The following is a 27639-nucleotide window of genomic DNA, read 5'->3' as shown; positions in this document are numbered from 1 at the left end:
ATATTCTAGGACTTCTTATGCAGTAGTAGAGGACAAGTGGAGCCAATAATAACAGTGATTAATAATGTTGCCTGTATACTCACTCATTGCAGATGCAGGAGCTATGTGGGCTAAATATCAGGGCTGGTGGCCGAAGTTGCCTGGGCAGAGAGTGGACCCAAGCCCATTCGGCTCAGACAGGCACCGACAGGCCCTTAACAGCAGCCCTTGAAATGAGCGGTACATCTTCCGCCTGCCGGTTAGCCTGATTGGCTCAGCTCCACCTCATTAGCCTATCGAAATAGCCGAAATGATGCTGGTCTGTGCCTCAGGCCAGACAGGGATTTGCGTCGGCCATCTTGTAACAGGCCCGCCAAGTTTCAAAATTGCAAGAGCTAAATGCTTACAGAGCAGACCAACCTGCTAAATGCCGGGCACTCAACGGAGCCGCTCGGATCTTCCAGCTGGGGATACACAGGTGCTTCCTTAGCAGGGCTCAAAAGAAGAGGCATTTATGATGGTGACGTTGTGTCTTCTCCGGTGTCATGTGCTTAACAGCACATCAAATCATCTCATGGCAATGATTATGTGGGGGGCTCCAGCCCTCTCATGTTCTCAGCTGAGCGTGAGTAGAAGTGTGGTGGCAGAAGGCACAGACAGGCCCTTAAGAGCAGACCTTGAAATGAGCGGTCCGTCTTCCGGTATGCAATGCTTATGGGTTTTATCTAGCTTAACATTTGTTTACGTTTTGTGGAACAGAAAACATGGGCATGTTTTACTATACGTACTCTGCTTAGGATTCTTTAACATGCGAGTAGGAAGCATGGAAGGCGGGCATAAGATCTCTAGCACAATTTGGCTCTCGGTTTCATCCTCATTGAAAACAGGGTGGAGACTCCCTGCATTAAATACTGGACCAGTCAGGGCGACCCCGTGTGGCGGCTACTGTACAAATGTGGGAACCACACATGAACTTGTGGAGGTGCATGCTGATGAATATATCGTATCCACAAAGTTCCTAACCTACACACTGTCCTGGGTGTAATAAAACTAAACTTGATATTGGGAGAGTGGTGCAACATTGGTTGAAACGCAAGAGATGCAAAGCATATAGAGTACAGTGGTGTCCAAGACCTTCTACATAAGGATGGTTGGATACCTAGTGTATAAAAAATGAATGGGGTACCACAGAAAAGGGGAACAAAACAAGAATCAGCTTTACAGTGTTTGTGTTATAAAGACTAGTCTAGCTGAATAGAGTCATACTGCACAAATCTATTCGGTATTACCCCAAATTCGAGGGGAAAACGTATGGTAGATTTGATCGAATTTTGGCTGTATGAAAATTTCAGACAGCCGAAAATTCGGATCAGATCCACCATACGGTACCATTATAGTGAACTAGGGCATCGAGGGGTTGCAGTGGTGTCTCCTGCACCCTTGTTCTCTACAACGGTACCAGGGGTTGCGAGGGTGTCCCCGCTTTGTGTAAATAAAGTTGTACACAAAATCAAACCAAATAAATGGACCCTGCAGCACCGTTTCAACCACTACGTAAGTGAAGGTAATCGGCGTCGCTGGGAGATGGGGGAATCAGCGGCACACAATGTGGTGTGCCGCCAACAGGTACGTAGGGGGCTGGTGGGGGGTTTGGGTAGGAGAATGCACCTGAAATCATGCATGATTTCACTGCAGGGCACATTTCGAATTCAGATTTTTTTAATTCTAAATTTTGCAATGTGTTGAAATCACATAGATCCATCGATTCAACTACCAAGGCAGCTGATGAAGGAGACATCTGAAAGCCTTCCCATCGAAGGGTCAAAACACATGCTGCCTTTAGGAGGGGGTCTAATGGGGATCCAAAAGCGACATTCAGTGGTGTTTGCCTAAAAGTACGAGAACCTTCCTGGTTCAGTGGAAGAAAGGCTCTTGGCAACGGGGTCACAGGCTTGTTTATAGGGGCGGGAAAACCGTGCCAATGGGCACAGCAGGCAGCCTGTTAAATCTATCTAGAAGAGCACAGATTCTTTGTATTTAATATTATTGATTACTGCACGGACAACGGATATGGACAGGGCAGGGGACAAAAGTCTGCCCATAGCCATCTACCTCCCATGATACAGCCAATGGCTTGATACTCTCCTCAGCGGTTTTTAAGAAGGCTCCCAACTCCCATATTAGCACCTCTTTTTTAAACTAATCATGCTTAAACAACATGATAATTTCTGAATAGCACTGGCATGCCAGAATGGAGGTGTGGGTGCTTATGGTGGATTGAAAGGGCTCTTGGTTGGCTGGATTAATCAAAAGGAAAAGAGCCTGCAAAAGTAGGCAGTTGTGGGGGCAGGAGTGGGGGACTAAAGTAAATGGCCAAAGGAAGGCGTAATATGTGGAGCATGGGAATTGGCATTAATTTATGTGTTTATAGCCAGTGACTAGGCTCATTTTCTTATTCGTGGGATGTTTTAGAGCAATCAAATGAGTCACTCCATGTTATCTTAACACCACTAAGGTTTCCTGAAAATCATTGTTTTCTGGTATGTTAATCCAGTTGAAACAAAAGATTAGAACTCCCAGAATGCATTTATCTGTTACACGAAAGCCCATGACTGGACACACGTGGTGAGGTGACATTGTGACGAATCAAATTCCGGGGCACCAGTGGTTCAGGGATGAATATCAGTTTATATACCATCAATCAGCCCCACACCTCTAGTACACCAGAAGGGATCCAAACAGATTGGAAACACAAGTCAACTATAAACCTGCGTGTCCAATTTTGGTAACGAGGATGGAACGGCAGGTTGTGGATCACTGGTTAGTTGCAACACAGCAAACATACAATTATTACCCAATGATAAAACAAGACTGTCCAGTCAAGGTTGTATAAAGCTATCTACTTTATTATTATCACAACAGACAGTTCTAGCAGACTACAAAATACAACGCAACCTTTGAAGGAATGCAGAGGACAGACAGTTTCAATAAGGAAAGGGGATACTCTCTGGCGACAGAGGAGGGTAGTCGGTAAAATAATGAAATAGTTCAAGCATACTTGATTTCAGCACAAAGGGAGCAATGGGTCGTAGAATGTCACTAGGAGCCTTTGGAGAAAGACCAGAGGGATAGAGCCACAATGTACCTTGTGCTTGTAGAAGTTCTTGGTGCTCGGCAGGGTTGAGTCGATTTCAGGGCGCTTTACAGCTACTGCGACAGAGTTCAAGACAGGAGACAGCTGCAGGTGTTAGGGGGCAGGCAGTTCGCCGAGCGAGGCTGGATGGACGGTTGCAGGCTGGCCTACACGTTGGCTCGGTGTAAGGATTCATCGTCTCAGTGCTGGTGGCGGGTCTGAAGCACTGGTCGAGGCGTCTCAGATGGCGTTAGCGACTGCACTGTGACAACAGTCAGGGGTGCAGCCAGTTGCAGGGCAAGGGGCGGGACTGGCTCAAAAAATGTCCTTATGGTGGATGCTGGTTGATGCTTGTTGGTGTACTTCTCCTGGCTTCTTCGCTGGACTTGTGTCGTCCTTCAAGTCAGATGGCCCAAAGCTGAGGGGAGTGTTGCAGGCAATGGCCTTGTCCTTCTTTCGGATCAGAGACTCTCTGGCACTTCCCACCTATGAAGCTTGCTTGCAGAGCCTAGCAGGGCATACTGTGTGCTGGATGGGTACCAGTTCTGGAGATGCTAGAGGGTCTTCTGGATTCAGTATCTCCCTCTGTTCCCTGGGAGATGTTTAGGGGAGCGATCTTGCTTCCCCCTTTGGAAATCCTGGCCTTCCTTCATTGGCGCAGGTTGTAAGGCACACTACACTTTCAGGCAGGGAAAGTCCTTCTTGTTACTCCTTGCAAGGTTTCTGATGATTTGCCAAAAGAGGGGCTAATCTCTCTTTTAATGCCAAATGAGCTCTAGTGATTCGTGTAAGCTAAGCCTACCTTAATGAACCAATCCTGGGTCCCCACAAATAATCTTCTGTTATGCATGAGGTCATAACCAGAGTGCTTTGCAAAAGAGAAGGTACAGTGGTGAAAACATGTACTACTAAGTCTCACCCATCTTCCTGTTTGTTGTTGATCAAAGGGCAACTCCGGTTAATTGAGCTCTCTGTGGTTCCTTATTAAAAGTGGTAGGTCTCCCTTGAAGCGGCGGTCCAGACCAAACTCTTCATCGCCGCCAAACCACATTCTCCTACCTTCTGAATGGGGTCCACCTGCGGGGGTGACTACTGTGAACACTTGTCCCAGACATGACATTTCACTGCCCTTGATACTAAGAGGCAGGAACTGACTTCAGGTTGACACAGATGAATATCAAAAAAGGTGTTGGGGGTTTTCTGTCCTTTGTCAGGTCTGCGCCCAGGGCCCTCACAGGCCTGCTTCAATTAACTCATCAGAATGCGCTGCCACCAGCAGGAATGACAATGGGCAGGGCAGATACATGGAGCCTTTGATAGTTCATTAGGCTGCCCATGGCCGGAGGAAGGTTTTGCCCTCCTCCTCTTCAGATGCCTTCCTGTACTCATGGCTGTCACATTCCACCTAAATGGGACAGTGGGGGTGGCACCTGTAGGCTGTGTCCAACCAGAGTACACAGATCTATGTGTTTGTTGTGCAGGGAGCATAGGAAAATGTGTGCAGATTAGCCCCACACATTTTCCGAGGTTGATCTCCCATCATTCAATTTCTTTAAAATGTATATAAAAAAAGCCTAGGCGAGTGCACACCCACCATGCGGAAGGTCAAATTTCTCATAGACATGGAGTCACCTTGCCAAACTATGCTATTTACTGGGAGGCAAAAACAGTGAATAAGTATGGAAAAAAGCAATATTTGTACACATTAAGTTTGTTGCTGCCTTTTATGTTTCAACAAAAAGGGTCAGAAGTTGGAAAAGTTGAAGGGTTGAAGGCTGAGGGGATTGCACTAAGGGGATTACTTCCTTTGCTGGTATGCTTTTAATTACTGTACAATATATATGTATGTGCAAAGGTAGAAATCAATTATTTTAGCAACAATTTGAACCCGTAGGCCCTTTTAAGTGGAATAGCACTTAACTGGATGAACGGGGATGCAGAATTTACTCATACATCAATAATAAGACCGACTCAGGACGTTGGCAAAACTTAGCTGTTTTATTAACACTTATCTAAAACAGAAAGTATAACGGACATCAACGGACGTCTCGTAGCATAATCTCTCTGAACATTTCATAAAAAAGACATGTTATAGTAAAAACTCATCATCATTGACATCATACTATGTGGCAAACTAAGAAAACCTAAGTAGGATTGTGGTAGGACAACAGGAAACATCCAAGTATATTTTCTATGGGGGATTTGGGATTTGGGTCTATACAGTCAGGTTGCCAGTTATTCCCGACCCCTAGTGCAAGTCATCTACATGGTCATAAAATACACAATGTTTCATTGGGTCTCAAACTATAGGGCTTTTTACTACGTGGCCCGCCACAATTGGTTGGCACGCTCGTACCCTTCTGGAATATTCCACTCGCTAGCAGCATGCAAGCTGGAACCCAGGTGCTGGTGGGCTGGACTTGACCATGCCTCCCCACCCAATTAGCCCATCATTCATCATCACTCAAGCCGTCTGCCATTTGACTTGTCTTTGAACTTGGCCTTGCAAAATATCACTGCTCCTGTGAATAGAAGTGAGTGTGAGAATTCTCTTATCTTCAAGATTCGGCATAGCTTGCCCAAAGTCTATTTCCATCCTGACCATGTGACAGGAGACTGTGTTTTGAGCTTCTTCATATTTAATACTATTAAAATTAATAAAACTTGGCACTTATAGTCTTCCCATCGCACCTTAACAGGCGCTTGTCTCGCTTCTCACGCTCATTGTATCTTTCCATGCTAGATAACCAGTTTCTTGGCTGCCCCATCCCTTGACACTGGGCCAGACAAGCCTTCTTGATTCTTCCTCCATCGTCAGCTGTTTTTATCCTTCAGCGCCACACTTTCAGCCCTTCCGTTCATGGGGTCCTAGTTCAGTAAAACACGATGTGAAACATCCAGATTCTATATAATGGCGGTATCGACCTGCCGTCTTTTTACTACGTATAGCCAGCCTTCATGAATACTTAGTCTACTTGCGTTACAGCATCTGTACAATTATGAAACGGTTTGCATTTTCTTCAGTGCTTTTGCATGGGTAATCTTAATTCAGCATGTAAAGGGATAGTCGATCCTTTACTTTGTCACCAGATTATATATGGTCCATTTGCCTTTTCTCACGGCATCCCTTCTTGGTTCGTCATGCTTGCTTCATGTGACGTCACCAGTCTTCTCTTTCATTCATCTTCACACATCCTCAGGGATCCCTCTCAAGAGACAGACTGCTCTTTGTGGATACATGAAGAAAGGTTTCCTCAATGGATACCTTGTCTCAAAGGTTTTTCGTGTTATGGGCATCATTACAGGTGTTGTGCTTGTCACCATTTCCGGTTCCCAACATATAGGCAAAATAGGGGCGGGACTTTGGCTCCTCCTCTACAAATTGACAAAGCCAACAGTTTTGAAATGCATCTAGTGAAAAGGTTCTCTTTCTTGCTCTTGCTACCGTCGGTATTGAGATCACATGCCCACTTTGGCGGGTCAGAGAAGGACGCGGCCACAGTGATGATAGTTCTAATGAGTATTTCATTAAATTATAAGAAAAGGCCTATCTTTCCCTATTTCTATGTGGGTGTTCCCTCCCTATGAGAATACCTAAAGGGGCTAGTCAGTCATCAGGAAATTTCCAAATGAATAAGTCCAGTGTCCAAAAACTAAGTCTAACTGACCCTATCACTATTCTAACAAACTGAGGTCAGGAGAATGCTTCCCTTCTCTTGATGGTCTCTTCGAGCAGAATTCTTGCTAATAGGATATTCTTAAATGGGAGTTCTCATAATTCGTTCACTAGGTCTTTGGGATTTTCCTGCTCTTTAGGGGTTGTTCTCCAGGAACCCTTATGTGCACTTTGTGTTAACCTTTGATTCAGGCTAGCAGGTTTGGAGGTTTCTGTAACATACACTTTCTTATGAGTGGTATGCTGTCTTGGCAATTAATGTCCCCCCTTTACTTGCTGGAGTTTGTTTTTATATCTTCTCTCTTATGGGTGTCTCTGGACTTTATGTCATAGACTTCTCTTTCTGATATGTCCCATTCTCAGTTTCTCAAACTTGGGAATACTTTCCCTCCTTGCCAAGGTGTTGGTCGCCAGATATTAATGATTTCCTCAGATTCAATTGTGGCTCGGTTTCTCACATCATTGAAGTTCACATTTGTCATCTTTACATTCAGTACTTCGTCAGTTTCACTGTAACAAGGTTCTCCTGTTGAATAAGGATTTCCCGGTGGCCTCCTGGTCCTCCCTTGCTCCCAGTTACCTCTGGTCTCTCAGTCTTCTCGTTCGTTCGGCCTCTCTCTCTGCTAGTTTCTACCGGTTCGCCAATTGCAGATCTCTCTTGCTCGGCGTTGCGTTATCATTGCGGGTAAGCTGCTTGTTCGCTGAATTCTCAGCCTGATGGTTTTGACATAGTTGTACAGGCTTACGACCCCCCACAAGGTTGTCGTGATCATGCCACCACCGGGTATCCCCTTCTCTCCAGTCTCTTGCTGTGGGTAAATGCTGGGTCTCCAGTGCTCTGTTCTGGCTGTCAGAACACTTCTGAATGTTGCAGGCTCAGCGGCTCTCCTCAATTCCACCTCTCTCAGGGGCTACACATTCAGGGGGCCTCCCGTGCTTGCGTTTCAGTCTCTCTTCCTCACTTGGCATGTCCTCCTTTTTCAGTTCACTTGTCCCAGTTAAGTGTATGTCTCTCTTTAAAGAGACATAACCATTTTCCTGGTAGCAACAATATTTCTGCTTTGCCTTTAGCCAAATGTCCGGATTTTACATTGCTCTTCAGGTCAGACAGTCCCATGTATGCTACCATGGGGAATGACTTGGGGAGTTCCTCCTTAAGGGGGAGTCTCTCCCAGTGATGATCTGCTTACATAAACTCCTAGGGTGGGTCTTGTGAAGCTGCCTCACCTCCCTAGCCTCAAAGGGGGAGGCTCCCCCTTGGGGAGAAGGTGTGATCAGAAAACAGCAACAATTTACTAGGCCTCTCAATATGTTGGCATTGTACTTGCATCGTATAATTATAATTTAGTGATTTGTATAGAGCTTCATGTAGATGCACCACTTTCAAGCCCTGTATTATTCAATGTTATTATTACCCACTGATGGTACTTCTTTCATCGTCCTCAGAAGGAAGAAGGGCCTAGCCGGTGCCACTGCGGTTTGGTGTCCTTTATTTAGACAACGAACAAAAACATGATAGCAAAATAATTCCTGTTAAATCTATTGTTGTATATGCGTATTCTGGTGTCCCTGCCTGGGCGCAATATTGTTGAGAAACTGCCCTTTACTGCTTCATATTTGTAGCTAAAAATATTCGCAAATGTATTTGATTTGGCTTTAGCAAAACCCTCTTTGGGCCTAGACCGTAAACACAAACAATGCATAACACTTAAGATGCTTCTTTAAGTGAGTAAATCCTCCGGATTGCGGGCAGCCCGGGAGAGAAATCGCTAGAATGGATGGAAGTATGAGACCACCTTTTATTTTGAATTTATTTTGAAGTGTTACACACAACGCTACAAAGAAACAAATCACCTATGGGAGCTTTGGGAGGGTATAACACTGGGGCAGACAGAGAACACACATGACACACGCAGAGTGCATCTTTAATCTTATTTTATTCAGAAATAGGAGGCGGCTGGAACAAACGCTGTGACAAAGTTCCCCGATTTGTTTTGGGGACTTCTAGGGGGCGTGACTCAGTTGGCTGTGTGCCTCTGCTGAGCGAGCTGAGGATGGGCCCAGGTGGTGGTATGGGGAGAAAGAACCCCTTGATCCGCCTCATGTAGTTCTCTCGAGCCGGCAGTGGACTGCCACGTGTGCCCACAAGATGAATCGGGGCTTTTAAGGGAAACGCCCTTCATGCAAGGAGCAGCATGGACTACACAATCGTTTACATTCTGCCAGCTGCATTCTGCGAGCGCTTACCAGAGAGAAGGCTCAGACACAGCTCAGCCCTAGAGCTGCGTGCAAAGGTGCTTCCACAGGGAGAAGCACCAACACAATCCCAAGATGGAAAACTTAAAAGTCGCAGCCCAAGCTCTGCTTACCCTATAAAAACAAACATGTACAACACCACTTGAACCCATAGAGTTTTTTGAACTTTGCAACCTTTTATTTTGGAAGAAACTTTTTGTGAATGGATAACCCCAGAGAAGGGGAATGGTGCAGATGTCATGTTCATTTGGAATTGAGGACTGGAGAAGAACGAAAGAAACCCCCAAAAACTGGCTATTCTCTTAGTTTATGCTTTCTCCACGGCTAACACCCATCGGCCATGCAGGTCGTCCTCACACATTTCCTTGAACCACACCATCCATGTATCTTGCCGGAGCTTCTCTGAACTGCCTTTGGGTGTTTTCTCAGTTTCAATCTCTCTCTGCTTCTCAATTTCTCTCTCCACCTAGAGTACTCTCTCCGTTTCTCTCCCAGTATCCTTCTGCTTTTGTTATTTTCGAATGCCCCGATATAGTAGGGTCCGCCCTTACGTAACATCCATTCCATTGACTAAAGAGGTTCTGGTGTTTTTCCCGCTTGCTTGACGAGCTCTCAGGAGCTTCTTCATTTCAGTACCTAAACGGTCAGGGTAGGTCGATGTTGCACAGTAGCAGAGGGTTTTAGACATGAGTTTGGACTGATGAGGTTCAGGCCCCATCGCCAGCCTAATGGTTTGGGTTTAAAGGGGCTGTGCCTCCCAATCACGTCCTTATACCCAGGAGAGGAGTCCCTCTCCATGAGATTTTCCCGCATATTACCACCTCTCAGGGGACCTTTTGTTTCGCGGCCTCACACCCCTAGCCACATGGAGAGGGGTTCTCCCCTGGGGAGAGGTGATGCATCTGAAGGATTGTCACAGCTCGCGAGCTTGTGGTCTTACTAAACTTGCAATAACTTTCCCAGAAATATGTGTAGGGAATGGGGATGGGGTAAGGGAAGAGTACCATTGTGCAACATTGCTTTCTGGATTTTCAGGTTCTGAGACCACATCACTTGGATCAGGGCAAACCCACAGATTCTTCAGCTCCCACCCTGTACTGCCTCCATGTATGTAGCTCTGGCTATACTGCCATTAGGCTGTGTAGTCCTCCCCCATCACTTTGGAAAGGGATTAGAGAATCATCATTTTGAAATGCAGATAATCTTTCAAATGTTGGCTGGTGATGCCTTCAGTACTATTCCTAGGTTTGCTAGACATTATGCAGACGGGTTTTGTCTAGATGCACTCTAAAATGCAGAGTACCTCCATGCCGTCTGTTTTGTAACGTGTGAAGTATCAAAGGGACAGTGAAAGTAAACCACTGCCTGCCTTCCAACAATGGTAGCAGAATTTCAGCATAGAATGGACAGAAATCGAATGGGAGGTAAGATACTTACTACCAGTAGGACAGCATGAGGAGGAACGGGCAGATGATGACGGCCTGAAGGATCTGCCAGTCTCTGCACAGGGCCGCCAAGCCTGGCAGAAGGAACTGCCCCGCCATGACGATGAAGCTGGCTGCCATGGTGATCATGAACCGTTGCGAGGGAGGACACAGCTCAATCCCTAAGGGAAACAAAATGAAAGGCACTTGTGATCCCGTGCATGAAGCTTGGACACGGATTCAGATGAGGAGTAAGCGTTACAAATGGCAGAATTCAATTCACTGCAACAATGAGGAATAATGGGAAGGGACTTCTACTTTGCTCACTTCTGCAAATGCACATTTCTATGGTCTATATAAGGGGCTGGATTCTTTTGAACTGGCCTAGAGTACATGGATTGCTATTCTATTGTATCCTAGACTGCATGGTTAACCTCAATTTGTAGATGCTGGCCTGGTCACCTTACTTACGATGGCAATTGATGTGTTGCTAGATAGAGAAGGAAGGAGGTGTAAAGCCTGTTGGCTTGTGCCATGTTTTCCCTTTTCCAGCTTCCAGAATAAAAGTTTGTATCCCCCGGATGTTGGAGATATGGCTGGAGGTAAAAGTCTGCCACATGGCAGATGGCGTACAAAAAAACCCAACTTGCTGTGTGAGGGAAGCTAGAACATCAGCCTACGCAGACATTTGGGCCCAGACGAAAACCTGTGTGCTATGAGGCAGGGGAGCCAGGCCTCAGCAGTGAATGAAGCAGGCGCTTTGTAATGCATAGCTTTGAACAAATCACAAGGGGCCTAGGTTGCAATAGTTTCTCTCCGGCGGTCAATGTGTGCACAGTGGAGGACCTGGGGTGGGATCTTCTGCTCCAAATAAGCTTTCGTCTTTGTTCCCAACCATTCCGAAGGTGGCTCCTCCATAACGTGCAAAGGGGAGGCAACACGCATGTCGCCATTATGGAGGAGCCAAAGCCTCCACAGTGAAAGTGTTCCCAAGCGCTCCTGGGCTGGTTTTAACTTTCAAAGGGAAATTTTGTTTCAGGTTCCCTTTGACAGTTTTAAGTTCCAGCGCGCATGTCCAATAGGCTATAAAAGGCTGGGGCATTTTGCTTCCCCAGCCTTGCATGGCCCATTGTGGATGTAGGCTGGGGAACTGCAGGCCTATATGTGCCTTGGGAGCGCCCCCGTGCCTCCCAGCACAGTTAGGCCTACCTGGGCGGCATTCAAGAGACTCTTAGGTCTCCTTCACATGCCCACAGGAAGCTGCCTGCTTCCTGGTTCCCATTAATGCTTTGTTATTACGTGGCTAGACTGGCCAACTTTGGTGCAACCAGTCTGAATATGTTTTCTGAAGTGGCATTACAGTTTTCACTGGGATCAAGGGTAAAGCCAGTACAGGTGTTCTGGGAAAAAAACTGGGCTGCATCAGAGTAAGGTACTAAAAAATGACTGAAATTTAGTTTAAACTCTGACAATATGCCATGCAGGTCATACTACACCGATTATGTCAGTGTTGTATTTGCATAGTTGCCTTGGCCCACGTATTTGAGACTTTGCATGCTAGTGTTTTTTATTGCATCTTTTCATGTCCTATTTTGAACAATTGTTATGCACAGATTATTTTAAAAACTCAATATATATGGTTGGTGCTTTTATGTGATGTTTGTATCCTGTATTTTGTACCTAATGACTAACCACGAATAAAGTCTGCATGATGATGATGAAATAACCATTTGAGCGTTCTGTGACAAGACGCATCTATATTGGTGCAGCCCGTCTTGACAAGTTTTCTTATTGTGGCACAGCCTTTTACTGGAAAAGCCAGTAGAACTATGTTCTCAAATGGGGATACTGGCCTAGATTGGCAGAGCCAGCACGGATAGGTTTCATTACATGAAATTTACCAGCATTATTCACATACAAACAGGAGTTTATTCTGATTATTGGAATGCTGGCAGATATTGGTCCTGCTAGCCACTAGCAGCTAGCATTGCAATTTAGGAGTACAGCCACTATTCGTGACTTTAATTTATTGTATTTTTTCCAGGAGTTCCCCAAACAAAAACAATTGCAAACTGTGTTGATTTGTACCCAATGTTTCCAAAATTAGCGGCACCATTTTAACCCATTATTTAAAAATTCTCGTGGGAGCGCCACCTTCCCCTTGCTGTATCGCAATACCTTCAACTCTCTCTTCCTAAATATTTTCCTTCTCGAGCTCTTCGCTCATCTGCCTCCAACCCCCTCAGGGTCCTTCGCTTCTCCAAGCAACAAGTTGGTGGCAGATCACTCTGTTCGGCAGGGGTCTCTCTCTGGATCAGCCTTCCTGCCTCTCTTAAACTTGAGAACCATCTCCGGTTCCAGAAGCACCTCAAAACTGCACTGGGCTACCTGGCCACCCTTTCTGATCTCTGGCCCTGGCCCCGTCTAACTCCCAACCTCACTGCCTCCCTGGCAACCCCTGCACCTGGGAATCGCTGTGACATTCGGCATACAATGGGAATCTGTGGCAACCCGGGGGTGGGCGGGGGACCGGGGATGCTACTTTCCATGACTTCCACACAGGCTTAATCAGCAGCGAACTGAAATGCGTCGTCAGCACAGCGCCCCCGTATTAACATTTCATGGACATCGTGAGAGCCATGGTGCTTAAAGGCCCTTCAAGTTTTTCGTCCGCCGCAGAAATATCTCCGGGACCTCATACGTTGACATCCCTGTATTCACACAATGGAAAGTGGAGCCCTTTGCTGTGAGTAGTGAAAGCAGAAGAAAGGCCCATCCGTGCGGGATAGGCTGTGCACCCCGCAAACACTGAATACATTTCGGGGATTAGTGAAGTGCCAGGTGAGGTTGCTTCAAAGAGCAACAATACAGATGCTAACATCTGGTGAGACAGTACACGGCCAAATGCCGGGTGTGAGATTGCACACCTTCGGTGGATCCAACCATCGCACGGCCCTGCGCTGCCAATTGATGATAGTACGTTAACTCTTGGCCCCTCTAAACAAGGCTAGACAGAGATGGGGGGGCGCAGAGAGAAAGAGATGCGGGGGTGTAGAGAGAGAGAGAGAGATAGAGACGGTGGTTAGGGGTGCAGAAAGAGAGAGATGCGGGGGCCAGAGAGAGAGAGAGAGATGCAGGGTCCAGAGAGAGATGGGGGGCAGAGAGAGAGATGGGGGGGCAGAGAGAGAGATGGGGGGGGGCAGAGAGAGAGAGATGGGGGGGGGCAGAGAGAGAGATGCATGGGCCAGAGAGAGATGGGGGTGCAGCGAGAGAGAAAGAGAAAGACCGAGAGAGAGAGAGATGCAGGGTCCAGAGAGAGATGGGGGGCCAGAGAGAGCGATGGGGGGGCAGAGGGAGAGAGAGATGCGGGGGTTAGGAGTGCAGAAAGAGAGAGATGCGGGGGCCAGAGAGAGAGATGGGGGGGCAGAGAGAGAGATAGACACGTGGGGTAGGGGGTGCAGCGAGAGAGAGAGAGAGAGAGAGAGAGAGAGAGAGAGAGAGAGAGAGAGAGAGAGAGAGGGAGAGAGATGCGGGGGCCAGAGAGAGAGAGAGAGAGAGAGATGCAGGGTCCAGAGAGAGATGGGGGGCAGAGAGAGATGGGGCAGAGAGAGAGAGACGCAGGGTCCAGAGAGAGATGGGGGACAGAGAGAGAGATGCGGGGGTGTAGAGAGAGAGACACGTGGGGTAGAGGGTGCAGAGAGAGAGAGAGAGAGATGCAGGGTCCAGAGAGAGATGGGGGGGCAGAGAGAGATGGGGGGGCAGAGAGAGAGAGAGAGATGCAGTGTCCAGTGAGAGATGGGGGGGCAGAGAGAGATGGGGGGCAGAGAGAGAGACGCAGGGTCCAGAGAGAGATGGGGGACAGAGAGAGATGGGGGGCAGAGAGAGAGATGCGGGGGTGTAGAGAGAGAGACACGTGGGGTAGGGGGTGCAGCGAGAGAGAGACAGAGAGAGAGGGAGAGAGATGCGGGGGCCAGAGAGCGAGAGAGAGATGCAGTGTCCAGTGAGAGATGGGGGGGGCAGAGAGAGATGGGGGGCAGAGAGAGAGACGCAGGGTCCAGAGAGAGATGGGGGACAGAGAGAGATGGGGGGCAGAGAGAGAGATGCGGGGGTGTAGAGAGAGAGACACGTGGGGTAAGGGGTGCAGCGAGAGAGAGAGAGAGATGCAGGGTCCAGAGAGAGATGGGGGGCAGAGAGAGAGATGGGGGCACCAGAGAGAGAGATGGGGGCCAGAGAGAGAGATGGGGGCCAGAGAGAGAGATGGGGGCCAGAGAGAGAGATGGGGGCAGAAAGAGAGAGAGATGGGGGGACAGAGAGAGAGAGAGATAGATAGATGGGGGGTATCAGAGAGAGAGAGATGGGAGGCCAGGCAGAGGGAGACATACGGGGCCAGGAAGAGAAAGACATACGGGGCCAGGAAGAGAAAGACATACGGGGCCAGGAAGAGAAAGACATACGGGGCCAGGAAGAGAAAGACATACGGGGCCAGGAAGAGAAAGACATACGGGGCCAGGAAGAGAAAGACATACGGGGCCAGGAAGAGAAAGACATACGGGGCCAGGAAGAGAAAGACATACGGGGCCAGGAAGAGAAAGACATACGGGGCCAGGAAGAGAAAGACATACGGGGCCAGGAAGAGAAAGACATACGGGGCCAGGAAGAGAAAGACATGCGGGGCCAGGAAGAGAAAGAGATGCGGGGGCCAGGCAGAGAGCGAGATGCGGGGGCCAGGCAGAGAGCGAGATGCGGGGGCCAGGCAGAGAGCGAGATGCGGGGGCCAGGCAGAGAGCGAGATGCGGGGGCCAGGCAGAGAGCGAGATGCGGGGGCCAGGCAGAGAGCGAGATGCGCGGGCCAGGCAGAGAGCGAGATGCGCGGGCCAGGCAGAGAGCGAGATGCGCGGGCCAGGCAGAGAGCGAGATGCGCGGGCCAGGCAGAGAGCGAGATGCGCGGGCCAGGCAGAGAGTGAGATGTGCGGGCCAGGCAGAGAAAAAGATGCGCGGGCCAGGCAGAGACAGTGGGGGGTGGGGCACACGGGAGAGTGAACGAAAGCGAAAGGTCACGGGAGGTTGACAGTGGCAAAATGAGAAAGGGAATGGTTAGCTGTATTCATTCGTACCACTGGTATATACACTCACAAGACACAATGCTCCTGTGAGGCTATGTCTGTGGTGCCTCTTTGCACCCAATGCAATTAGGGCCCTACCTTGTTCTGCTTTCTGATGTCCAAAGTAACACACACCACTGGCTCCTAGATATCGCACCTCGACCTTGTAGCATGAGGGTTGCTCCTGGGGACTCCAGCAGGAATCTGCACTATATGAAATCCCTACTCTGAACTTTATTGTTCATTATTTCTAACGTGCGATACATGCCTGTAGGGCCCAGATCGCACAAAGAGCAATCACAAGACAAACGACACAGAGAATAGGGGGAGGAGCCAGGGTAGCAAAGTACATACGATTAGTCAACTCCTCTATTAAACAAGTCTTCACTCCTTTTTTGAATGTGGTCAGACAGGACATGGTCTTCATGCGGGTCGGAAGCTCAATCCACATCGCCGGGGTCCAAACATCAAAGCAAGCTCCAGATTTTTTCAAGCTGAATCGCGGCCGAGCGAGCAGATTCTCATTGTTGGATTGGAGGACTGTCCTGCAAGTGGCTGCTTTTAAACGATCAGAAAGATAAGGAGGTGCCCTGCCAGCAAGGCATTTTTGAGTAAGGGTGAGGGCCTAATGCCCTATTCTGTGATGGACTGGCAACCAATGCAGCTCTCGTCGGGCTCCAGTGATGTGCTCATGTTTACCTAAGCCACATACTACCAGAACAGCTCCATTTTGAGTAACCTGCAGTTTAAGATTCGTTCATGAAGTGCCCACAAGAAAGCTGTTGCAACAGTTGAGCTTCAAATTGATACGGGTGGAAGCCACGGATGCCCTATTCTTCTCTGACAAATAAGTGTGCATCTGCCAAAGCAGGTTAAAAGTATAGGAGCAGAAAGTGTGGTATGTTTGTTAAACGACAGATGTTAATCAAAATATACACCAAGTGTCTTCACATGATGAGTGACTGAAACAGAACAGCCAGCAACACAAAATTGGCTACAGCGAGCATCCAGTTTCTTCAGACTGGGGCCTGAACCAATAACAAGCATCTCTGTGTTTTTGTCATTAAGCGCCAAGGAATTCAGCGACATCCAACAATGGATAGACAGATTTCATAGATGGCACGGGAATCATGAGCATATTCCCCCGACAGTTCAAATAAAATGTGTGTCGTTTGCATGGTTAGTGTAAGATACTCCCAAAGGTCAGACAGTGGTTCAGTATAAATGTTGAAAATGTTGAACCAAAGTGGGGACAAACACGAACCCTGAGGGACACCACAATAAATGGAGACAAGTGCAACATGACAACCTCCCTTAACCACACTAGCACGGCGTGGCCCCAGCAATAATTCAATTTAAGAAGCAGCTTCATTGGAACATCTTCCAGATATGACTAGTCTTCTCATCTGTTCAGTGTGATCTACCAGATCAAAGGCGATGGAAATTTCTAAAAGCATCAGCAGTGCGATATGGCCCTTATCGAGGATACTTGCAATATTGGATTTTAAGCCCAATAAAGCAGTCTCGGTCCCGTGTTTCATACAAAAACAGGTCGTCTTAGGACAAGCACATTATGAGCTTCTATAAACTCATATTTGACAATAGGCGACTCTTCAAAACGTTCAAAAGAAAAGTCACATTCGTAATGGGCAGGAATTGCAGGGTCCAAATTGTCTTTAAGGAGTGGAGTAATCCAGGCCTCCCTAAGGTTTTCTGGTACACGTCCTCAGTGATGGAGCGATTAATAATTAGAGTGAACCAAAGTAAGAGGGGATCTAAAGAGTCTTTGACAATGTGACAGGACACACATCTGCCCGACAAGTAGTTGGTTTCCTATTCTTCAAGGTAGCATGGACTTCGCTCTCAGATTCTTGCCTATAGGAAAACAAGGCGTGAGTCTCCCTTTTTAACAATTCTATTCTCATCCACTGTCTTCTTGGTACCCACTGCTGCAAAGGACCAGTCTCTGCACACTCTCCTCTGCCAGAAATGCTAGCCTATTCCAGGGAGCCTGAGCAGATCTACTCGCCCGAAGGACACCACTAGTGAGATGTCGCCCAAGGGGAACGCCTACCAAGGTATTGAAACAGCTGCAGTGGACAAAGATTATAAACTGCCCACTGCATCCTCCATTACCTACCGGCACTAACAGTTTCTACCATTCCGCTCAAACACAATATGCGCACACGGTGTAAGCCGATCGCACATGGCAATTGCATAAAGCTCCTTGCCGGCATCAAACTGAACACGCCCTAATTTCAATCACAATGCCAGCCAATGCATCTTAAAACACAGATACACAAGGCTACACTCTGGACACAAATGCTTCTATGCTCAAGACACAGGACACCTAGAAACACACCTACAAGCAGAACTCGGGTCCCTTCTTGTCTGCACGCATCAACACAACAGCAGAGCTGACTTGCATTTTCTCTCTGTCCGTACTGGCCTAATGCACCCTAGGTCTTTCAGACCTGCCATTGCGCCTAGATGCCATATAATTGTCAGCAATGAGCAGCACCACTGACAGAGGGGTTGTTATGGCAGGATAATGACCCGCCACCAAGCTGGTGTCTGAGGCAAAGCAGAGGGCCATAAATTGGGAAAGGGCATTATCCTAAGCGATAATGACACCTCCCAAGGGGAAAAAAAACGCCATTAGCACATGGTGGTACTAGTAACTCATGTTTTGGAGGTGAAGTACAAAATGTTAGTTTTATAAAGGGAATGTAAATCAGCAAACTGAGTAAATTAAATGTGGTTTTATTTTGTAGTATTTAAGCACCAAGTTGGTCTTCATAAGTTAAGTATTACGATTGCAATCTTGGTTAAACTGGAGAGGGTTTGACGTGAGCATGCATTAGGATCCTGTAAAAGTAAACCGTTTCTCTATACGAAAGTGAAAAGCATTTTACCAGGTTTATACTTTCTCTTTGGTATGTTAATTAGGAAGTTGCAGTGAAAAAGCAGGTCCTTCTAGAGAAAGAGTCTTGTTGAATGACATTTTGACAGGAAATTGCATGATTGTTTCCTGTCAGCTTTTGAAGTCAGACTGTTCAGAAGACAGTCAATACAAGTATTATTGACTGCACTGACCATTCTGATTGGCTGAGAGGAAGTCAAAAACTATCTCCATATGCCAAAATGATTAATTTCAGTTCTACCTTGATTTCCAACATGCACCGTCATGTTAAACCCAGCGGAACGGATAATGTTGACATGTTATAAGCACTGCACTGTCCCCTTAAATAAAAGGCCCAATACGATCATTGCTAAATGTCATTTCATCAGCCATATGTCCACAATAGTGTCCAGTGATACACACCATGAATGGGCCTTAAGACTATCCCTGCCGGGAACTGCTGCACTCGCCATCAATGGCTCCAGACGATCAGTGGCGGGTTCTGCTACACACACCATCAATGGGGCCAGAGTGTCACTCACTGCCAGACACCACTTCACTCTCCATCGAGGATGCCTGCAGTGCCCCACTGTTCTTTGGGAAATCTGGTGACTAGGTATTCACAAAGACAAGGTAAGAACAGTGCCCTTCCCATGGCATCAACCCTCCCAGATGGAATCAATGCAATCTTTCACAGCAGGTTCTATGGCCAATACAAAGATGTAGCACACATGGTCACCCGGCAGGCCACACAAATCCCACACTTTCCTCAAACGTTTTCATGGGAATAATAGGGATAAACCACCCTGAAAAACTATTTGTGGGCTGGGGCTGGTGATGGGGAGAATTTAACATCCACTGTAATTAAAATCTCAGATTTGCTTCTCTTAACTTAGGGATGCTTTGGCTCATCTGGGCCTAGATGTCCACCAATCCCCAGAACAGGGGGGTAAACCTGTTCAATGGAACGGCAAATGGAGACACCCGAGCATGTCCTGTAGAGGCTTTGCATACATTCTCACCATGAACGGACAACGAGGCCGAGCCCCAGAACTCTGTCACCAGGCAGGGACGCAACAGCGAGGCCCAGAATACTCCCCTACTCATGGACGCAAGAGCAAGCACCAAACACTCCCCACTCATGGACACAAGAGCAAGCCCCGGAACACTCCCCCACTCATGGACGCAACAGCGAGGCCCAGGATACTCCCTACTCATGGACCCAAGAGCAAGCACTGGAACACTCCCCAATCACGGACGCAAGAGCAAGCACCGAACACTGCCCACTCATGGACCCAAGACCAAGCACCAGAACTCGCTTACCAGGCATGGATGCAACAGCAAAGCCCAGAACACTCCCTGCTTATGGATGCAACTGCAAGCACCGGAAATAACACATCCTGCATAGATCCAAGAGCAACCACCAGAACACACTCCCCACTCATCGTTGCAAGTCCAAGCCCCAGAACTCTCTCAACAGGCATGGACACAGGAGCAAGCAACGAACACTCCCCACTCATGGACGCAAGAGCAAGCACCGAACACTCCCCACTTATGGACGTAGGAGCAAGCACCGGAACACTCCCCACTCATGGACACAACAGTGAGGCCCAGGATACTCCCTACTCATGGACTCAAGAGCAAGCACCGGAACACTCCCCAATCATGGACGCAAGAGCAAGCACCGAACACTGACCACTCATGGACCTAAGAGCAAGCACCAGAACTCTCTCACAGGCATGGACGCAACAGTGAGGCACAGGACACTCCCCACTCATGGACGCAAGAGCAAGCACCGAACACTCCCCACTCATGGATGCAACAGCGAGGTCCAGAGCACTTACCACTCATGGACACAAGGCCAAGCCCCAGAACTCGCTTACCAGGCATGGATGCAACAGCGAGGCCCAGAACACTCCCCACTTATGGACGCAAGAGAAAGCACCGGAAATAACACATCCTGTGTAGATCCAAGAGCAAGCACCAGACCACACTCCCCACTCATAGTTGCAAGGCCAAGCCGTAGAACTCTCTCACCTGTCATTGTGAGGAATTCGACCTTCCACAGGGTGGGTGTGCACTCGCCTGCCTTTTTTGATATTTTATATTAAATTAAATGATGGTAGATAAGTCTCCGGAAAATGGAAGTGCGTGAGAGAGCTGATGTCACAGGTAAGGACCGTCATGGATAATTTCTCTACTTTCCTTACATTTATTACAATGTTAATCTGATTCTTCATCGACACAAGTGAACAGTACCGGAAACTTTATGAATCACAACTATTTGTTACGCTTCATTTTGCGGCAATGGTTGCCTGTGAACTCGATCGTGCATGCGCGTGATGACGTTACAGGTTGACACCGTCATAAAAGGCGGCCATTTTTTACACAACAATACAAACAGCACGCAGTATCCTGAGCACACCAGCATTTTCCCTGCTTTTCAGTTGAACCAGCATTCCTGTTTTTTCGAGTTTTTCTCCTACAGGTGATTGAACTTTGTTCTTTTACCATTTTTAACTCTTTCTACCCATGCATTTTTCAGATGCATTGGTTCTGACAATGGATTCACATCATTTCCATCTAAACCCTCTAATTATCCTGGACACGCTTGTTTAAACCTAAATAGGACTGTTAGGTAAGACTTTTTCTACTATACAAATAAGGATATTGAAACTATGGAAACCTCAAGCAAGAGTACATTTAGGAGAAAAATTATGCTTTACAGATAAATGGGAATCTTTCAAGATCGGGTGACAATATATGAATATTCACTTGACAAATAGAACAAATTGTGCAACACATTGAAGGTCAGCACTTTTCTTTATATTTTCATGGATATATTAGCACAAACCTTATGCATTTTGCCAAAATGAGATTGACAGCTGATCTTTGCGGATCAAATTAAGATAGACTTACACAATAGGTCGATCTAAGATTGTATGAACAAATGAACAATTTTTTTTATAGGTAGTAGCAATGTATTGAAATGAGAAACGTTTTTCCCAAATTTAATACGCACTTCTACATCAGCATTTGATTATGTATTAGTAACTACAAGGGATTCATTAAGTTTATTTTACTTTTCTTTGTAGATCAAATTGCAAATTTTCTGTCCCTGATGAAGCGTTATACTCGAAACGCGTTAGGCTATTTTGTACAATAAATCTCTCTTATGTGAGAACCATTGAATGGACATTTGAAGTATTACTGAAGAATGTTTTGACAGTCAAAATAAGAGTTATAAAATTTCATTGAAAGTTCAATGTATTAGATTGTTGCCTGTTTGATGCTATTTAGCTTAATCATTGTGAACAAAACACTCTGGCTTATATTTGGGCCAGAGAAAGTGTGTAGGGGACGGGAGTTCCTTAATAGGGAACTTTAAGTTCTGTTTCATAATTACACAACCTAGATGCCAAGGTTGTAGTCTTGTCCCCCGCACCTAGAATTACTTACAACTCAACTTTAGAATTAATCTTAAAAGCTTTCCAAATAACTAGGAATTCATTTAACCAAGAGTGCTCAGTGTCAATATTGGTTTGCTGTGTCAACCTGAAGCCAGCTCTCACCCTTAGCATCAATGGACAGTGAAATGTCATATCTGGGAATGCATGGATTACAGTAGTCATCCCTGCAGGGAAACCCCATTCAGAAGGTAGTAGTATGTGATTTGATGGAGACAGAAAGTCTGCTCCTGCCACAGCTTCAAGGGAGACCGGTCTCTTTAATCGGGAACAAGAGAGCTCCATTAAATAGAGAGACTCTTTGATCTACAATAGGAAGATGTGTGGGACTTGGTATTGCATGTTTTCACCCTTTTACCTTTTCTATTGAAAAGCACTCTGGTTATGACCTCATGCCTACAGGAGAATGTTGGTGGGGACCCAGGATAGATTCATTAAGGTAGATTTAGCCTACACCAATAACTGTGGCCCATTTGGCTTTAAAAAAGGGCAGAGCCCCTTTTTTTGGCAGATCATCTGAAGACTTTGCAAGGAGTAACAATAAGAACTCAGCATTGGACATTTGTTGAAGTTACAGTCTGCCTTACATCTTCTGCCAGGAAGGAAGGCCAGGATCTCCAAAGAGAGAAGCAAGTTCCCTCCTCTAAACATCTCCCAGGAAACAGAGGAAGATACTGAATCCAGAGGACCCTCCAGCAGCTCCAGAACCAGAACCCAGACAGCACACAGCGTGCCCAGCTGGGCTCTGCAAGCAAGCTTCCTAAGTGGGAAGTGCCAGAGAGTCCCAGGACAGGAGCAGTGCCTGCAACACTTTTCAGCTTTGGGCCGTCCCCCATAAAGGATGACACGAGCCCAGTGAAGAAGCTAGGAGGAGTGCATCGACACGAATCAACCAGCATCCGCCTTAAGGGACATTTGCGAGCCAGTCGAGCCCCTTGAGCGACAACCGACTGCACTGCTGACTGTTACGCCGCAGTCGCTAACACTGTACAAGGCATCTCGACCAGTGCTTCAGACCTGCCAACCAGCACCGAGGCAACGATTCTGGACCCTGAGCTGCTGTGTAGGCCAGCCTGCAGCTGTTCGTCCAGCCTTGCTCGCTGAACTGCCTGCCAGCTGATGCCCACAGCTGTCTCCCATCTTCAACTCATCACAGAAGCTGCAAAGCACCCTGAAATGCACTCGACGCTGTCACGCACCAAGAACTTCTACAAGCACCAGGTACATTGTGGTTCTGTCCCCCTGGTCCTTCTCCAAAGGCCCCTAGTAACATTTACGACCCTTGCTCCCTTGGTGCTGAAACCAAATCACCTTGAACAGTGTAAGACTGATTGCTTTACCAACTACCCTCCTGTCAGTATCCACAGTGCTTCACTTTCCTTCGTGAAACTGTCTGTCCTCTTTGTTCCTTTACAGGGAGGGTTGTATTTTGTAGTGTGCCAGAACTGTCTGTTGTAACTAATAATAAAGTAGGTATTTTTATACAACCTTGACTGGACAGTCCCTTTTATCATCGGGTAATAATTGTATTTTCGCTGTGTTGCAACTAACCAATGATCCACGACCTTGCAGAGATAAGCCTGCCATTCCGTCCACGTTACCAAAATTGAACAAGGAGGTTTATAATTTACTTGTGTTCCAATCTGTTTGGATCCCTTCTAGTGTCCTAGAGGTGTGGGGCTGATTGATGGTTTAGAAACCGATGTTCATCCCTGGATCACTGACGCCCCGGAAGTTGATTCATCACACTCCCTCCCGTCTCCTCCTCTCTTCCCCGTCTCAGATTCAGGAAAAGTACTTGTGCGCATAGAGGTAACCAATCTGCTTTTGTTCCAGAGATCGAGTGGCTTACCCATAATGTTACAGCAACTTCTTGGTTGCAAAGCCTGTTAATATTCCTGTCAGGATTGTCCTCTGCAGAAAATATTCTAAAACTGTTTTGTAAAGATATGCACCCTTTCCAATTGCTTGTAACCTGCTTTTAATAATGTATGAATCTCCTGAAATGTAAATGTTTAACTATGGGGCGTGGGCGGGCTCCTGTCCCCCCCCCCCTCCCGCCCCCGCCTCCCCGCGGGTCTAGTGTGATCTCCATTTCCAGGAGTGGCCAACATGGCCTGTCCAAGATAGAAAAGTACATGCAAAGCACGAGCATTTCCAGCGCACATATTACACTTACTCCTGAAACAGGGGGTGGAAAAGTAAAACTGCAATTGCAGGGATCAGTCCCGTGTACAATTGTGCAGACTCCCGGGTTGGCAGGGGCTGTCCTGGCTCCCATACAGGTGGAAAAAGGCTAAGGGAGCCCACGCGCACCTGGGAGCCAGTAACCCACCCAACACCTAGTTGTTCATCCCTTGCACATGAAACCAGCCTCTCCTGCATCTTAGAAGAACCTACTGTGAATCCGTGACAAACTGTGCACTTTGCCCATTGCACACATGCAACGCGCCCTCATACACTATTGTGAGTTCGCAAATCGGGGTCCCCGGCTTTCCCCAAGATCCTTGGGGGTCAGGGTTTGACTAAAGAAAAGAAACCATTTTGGAGCAGACCATGCCTTTGTATCGGGCCTTATCTGGAGGTGCAAAGGCACGAGTACACGTGTGTGCTCTCACTCAGCGTGAACGCCAATATCTACAGCACTAGTGGGGACTGGTTCTGATTTTAATTTGTTGTATTTAATAGTTTAAAAAAAAAAACCTGCAATACATAGCAAACGTTTCACATAAAATCCTTTATCGCGATTCCAAACGAAGAAATGAATTTAAGAATCGAATTCAACATAGAATCTTAAACGTTGCATATCCCACATGTGCGGGAACTGCTGATGATGGTTTAATAGCCATGGGTTTAAATATACAGAATTTACAAGCTCCAGCTTTCATTCTTGAGTGGATTCCTTCCAAGAACTAGACTGCAGAAAATATCAGCGATTGCACCCCAAAAGAAGCCAAGGTGCTCGATTGCAACTGCACCATAGCCTTATAAAAGCGCCCCCCCCCCCTCCTCTAACGCTCAGCCCCCTGCTCGGACGCTACACTTCGTTACTAACCCCCGCCTTCCTGTAGTTTCGCCCATCACTCTGTTGCTTTCACGGCTAGGCTCGCGCTCAATAAATAGCCAACAATAACATTAAAAGAACATTTTTGAGAAAACGCTCTCCAATTTTCCAGAGCTTAACGCAAGGCGTTTAGGTGTTTGATGAGCCAATTTCACTGATGTGAGAACATACTCAACAAATCAGATTATTCCAAGCGCCTAGAATCTCCTCTAGTTAGCAATTCATTCCGAATTTAAAACTACAGGCCTCTTGTAGGCTGCATGTATTGCCTCTGCCAATCAGTTTAACCTCTGCGCCACTGATTAACTCAGCAACCAGTAATGTGCTTGGTTTTCAACCAATCGCAGTGCGCATATATAATGGCTGGCATATAGGGGTCAAGTCCTAAAAATCAAAGTGGGAGGGGAGGGGGGCCTCATCAACAAATGCAATGGGATGGGACGTTGCCAGAAATTAACATCTCAAGGTGAAACATGCACGTTTCATTAAATTAGCTTTGCAGAACCAGCCAAATTGCACAGGACGAATGGCATTTGCCTATCATAAAATCAACACACACACGCACGCACACACACAAAACCAAGAGAGGACATTTTCTTCTAATAGTTTTTTTTGAAAACGTTAAAAGGTGTGCATGTTTTAAACTCCAAGAACCAATACAAATTTCATTCCCTAGGACTTGCATTACCGGAATGGGACATTTTACCTGTAGTTGTTTATTATTTTTCATCAGGTTATGTAGTGCAGTGGTGAAGTGTCCAAGGTTGGCTTTAATGCATAAATTCAAAGAGGACATTCATTGTTTCTCATTTTAGCTGGGGGGGACTGAGTCCACCCTCTGAAAAAAGTGGGTGGACCCCATCCCCCCGTGTGTACCTTCGACTTCAACTCTGATGGCACAGGAGGGAAATAAAGAGAACCCCCCCCAAAAATGCATGTTAAGATGGGTGCAATTCCTAAGCTTGAACTCGCTGCTTGGGAGAGTAACCCGATTAAAAAAGGTTTCCAAGGCCGCAACTCATTTATCAAGTCAATTGGTAGGGTTTTGCAAAATGATGTGCAGTAAACCTCGGTCTCTAGAATCTCCTCCCTGTCAACACCATCCTCACTTCTATATTTCAGGAAGGAGCTCAAGACCCTCCTCTTCAAAGGCTCCTCCTTAACTGTCTCGGGAGGATAGCTCAGGGGAAACGTGCTCGCCTTGGAAGCAACGCGACGCGGAGCAACCCAGCTTCGATCCCCAGGTTCGTGATTTACAAACCTATGGGTATTCAGCACGTTATAAATAACCCATCATATCATAACACCCAAGTGCACACACCCTCTATCGTCCAACTAACCTGAGACTGGGCGATCTGCTTCCCCCGGTTTCCTCCTCTCCTAGCCTGCAGACCCCATGCTGCCATACCACCCCCCCCCACCATGATTGGCTCCCCAATCTCTTGCATTGGCCCCAGGCGACCACTTCCCTCGCCGTGTACTTCTCCCATTCCTCGCAAGGCACTCCATTTCTTCCCAAGTCTGCGCTCAATAAATACTCTAATAATAATGATAATAATCAGCATAGAATGTTTGATCCAGCCAATAAAAAAGGCTGCACAGTCTGCAGCTGGGGGGAGACTGGATTAGCGAGCAGTCGAGCGAGCCTCCCTCAACGCCCCCTTGCTGCGCCACCTGGCAGGGGCCCCTGGGCGCCCCAGCCAGACCATGGGCCTTCCCGGCTTGGTTTAAGCTGATCAAAGTAAGCCACAATTCCACAGTCAGACATCTGGCCAAAGACACAGATTTGTGCTATACATTTTTTTTTTTTAAACTACAGCCATGTTCCTTTTTTGCAGAAAATTCAAACTATCCACAGAAAGCAACATTGTGTCTGGTTGTCTACTGGGACAAGATTTCCCTGCGAAAAAGCGGAACAGTGCGGTCAACCCATGGTGGTAGGGGGATAACCAAAGACAACAGTGCTTGGTAACGTCTCCAGTGACACACGGTTGCCTTGTCCTACTGCAAGTTTTACTGTTCCTATACTTTTATATATATATTTTTTTAAAACCGTTCAAGAATGGTTTAGTTTTAAAATAAAAGTGTAGGAAGAAGTTGAAACTTGCACTTTAGTGCACTGCACTGAACATCCCCTTAAACAGCAGGTGTGTTTGTTAGGGGGTTTGGATTGCACGTGGGGGGGGGGGCTGGTGATGGGGAGCGGGGACAGGCCAGCAGGGAACATAGTTCCTCTACTTCTTTTCCTACACTTACATTTTCTCTTTAAAGTATTAATTTGTGTAATAGAGAATACTTGGGTTCATATTTGCAACACTTTTCATATTTTAGTCTTGCCCCTAGAATGGTTGTATAAAACTAATATTCAAGATTCATACATTTCATTTACTGAGGTGTTGGAACCCATTTTGTTTTGATTTCCATTTTACAGTTTATTTTCAACCATTATTTGACTGGTTATTATTATCTGTAATTACCATACATTTAGAAATCGATGTTGCTCTCTTTCATGCCCAGTACTCAACCTCCACCCGGCTGTTGGGTATTCTCCTCTAGTTACTTGTGCTACACCTCTTTTAAAGATTAATTTGCCACTTGGATTCTTAGGTCATGCCAAACACTTCAAAGACCCCCGC

General features: G+C 46.9%; 1 protein-coding gene across 1 annotated transcript in view; it reads right to left on the bottom strand.

The window, feature by feature from the left end:
• The window catches only part of SLC22A23 (solute carrier family 22 member 23), an 857723-nt gene that overhangs the window by 330931 nt on the left and 499153 nt on the right, over positions 1–27639 (bottom strand). Inside the window, exon 4 of the mRNA XM_069613506.1 lies at positions 10482–10650. Within this exon, the coding sequence (XP_069469607.1) occupies positions 10482–10650 (169 nt within the window). The remainder of the gene's footprint in view (positions 1–10481; positions 10651–27639) is intronic.

Source organism: Ambystoma mexicanum, chromosome 5p, assembly GCF_040938575.1.
Source record: "Ambystoma mexicanum isolate Mex_15411 chromosome 5p, UKY_AmexF1_1, whole genome shotgun sequence".
Taxonomy (NCBI): domain Eukaryota; kingdom Metazoa; phylum Chordata; class Amphibia; order Caudata; family Ambystomatidae; genus Ambystoma; species Ambystoma mexicanum.
This window is presented reverse-complemented; position numbering and strand designations above follow the sequence as displayed.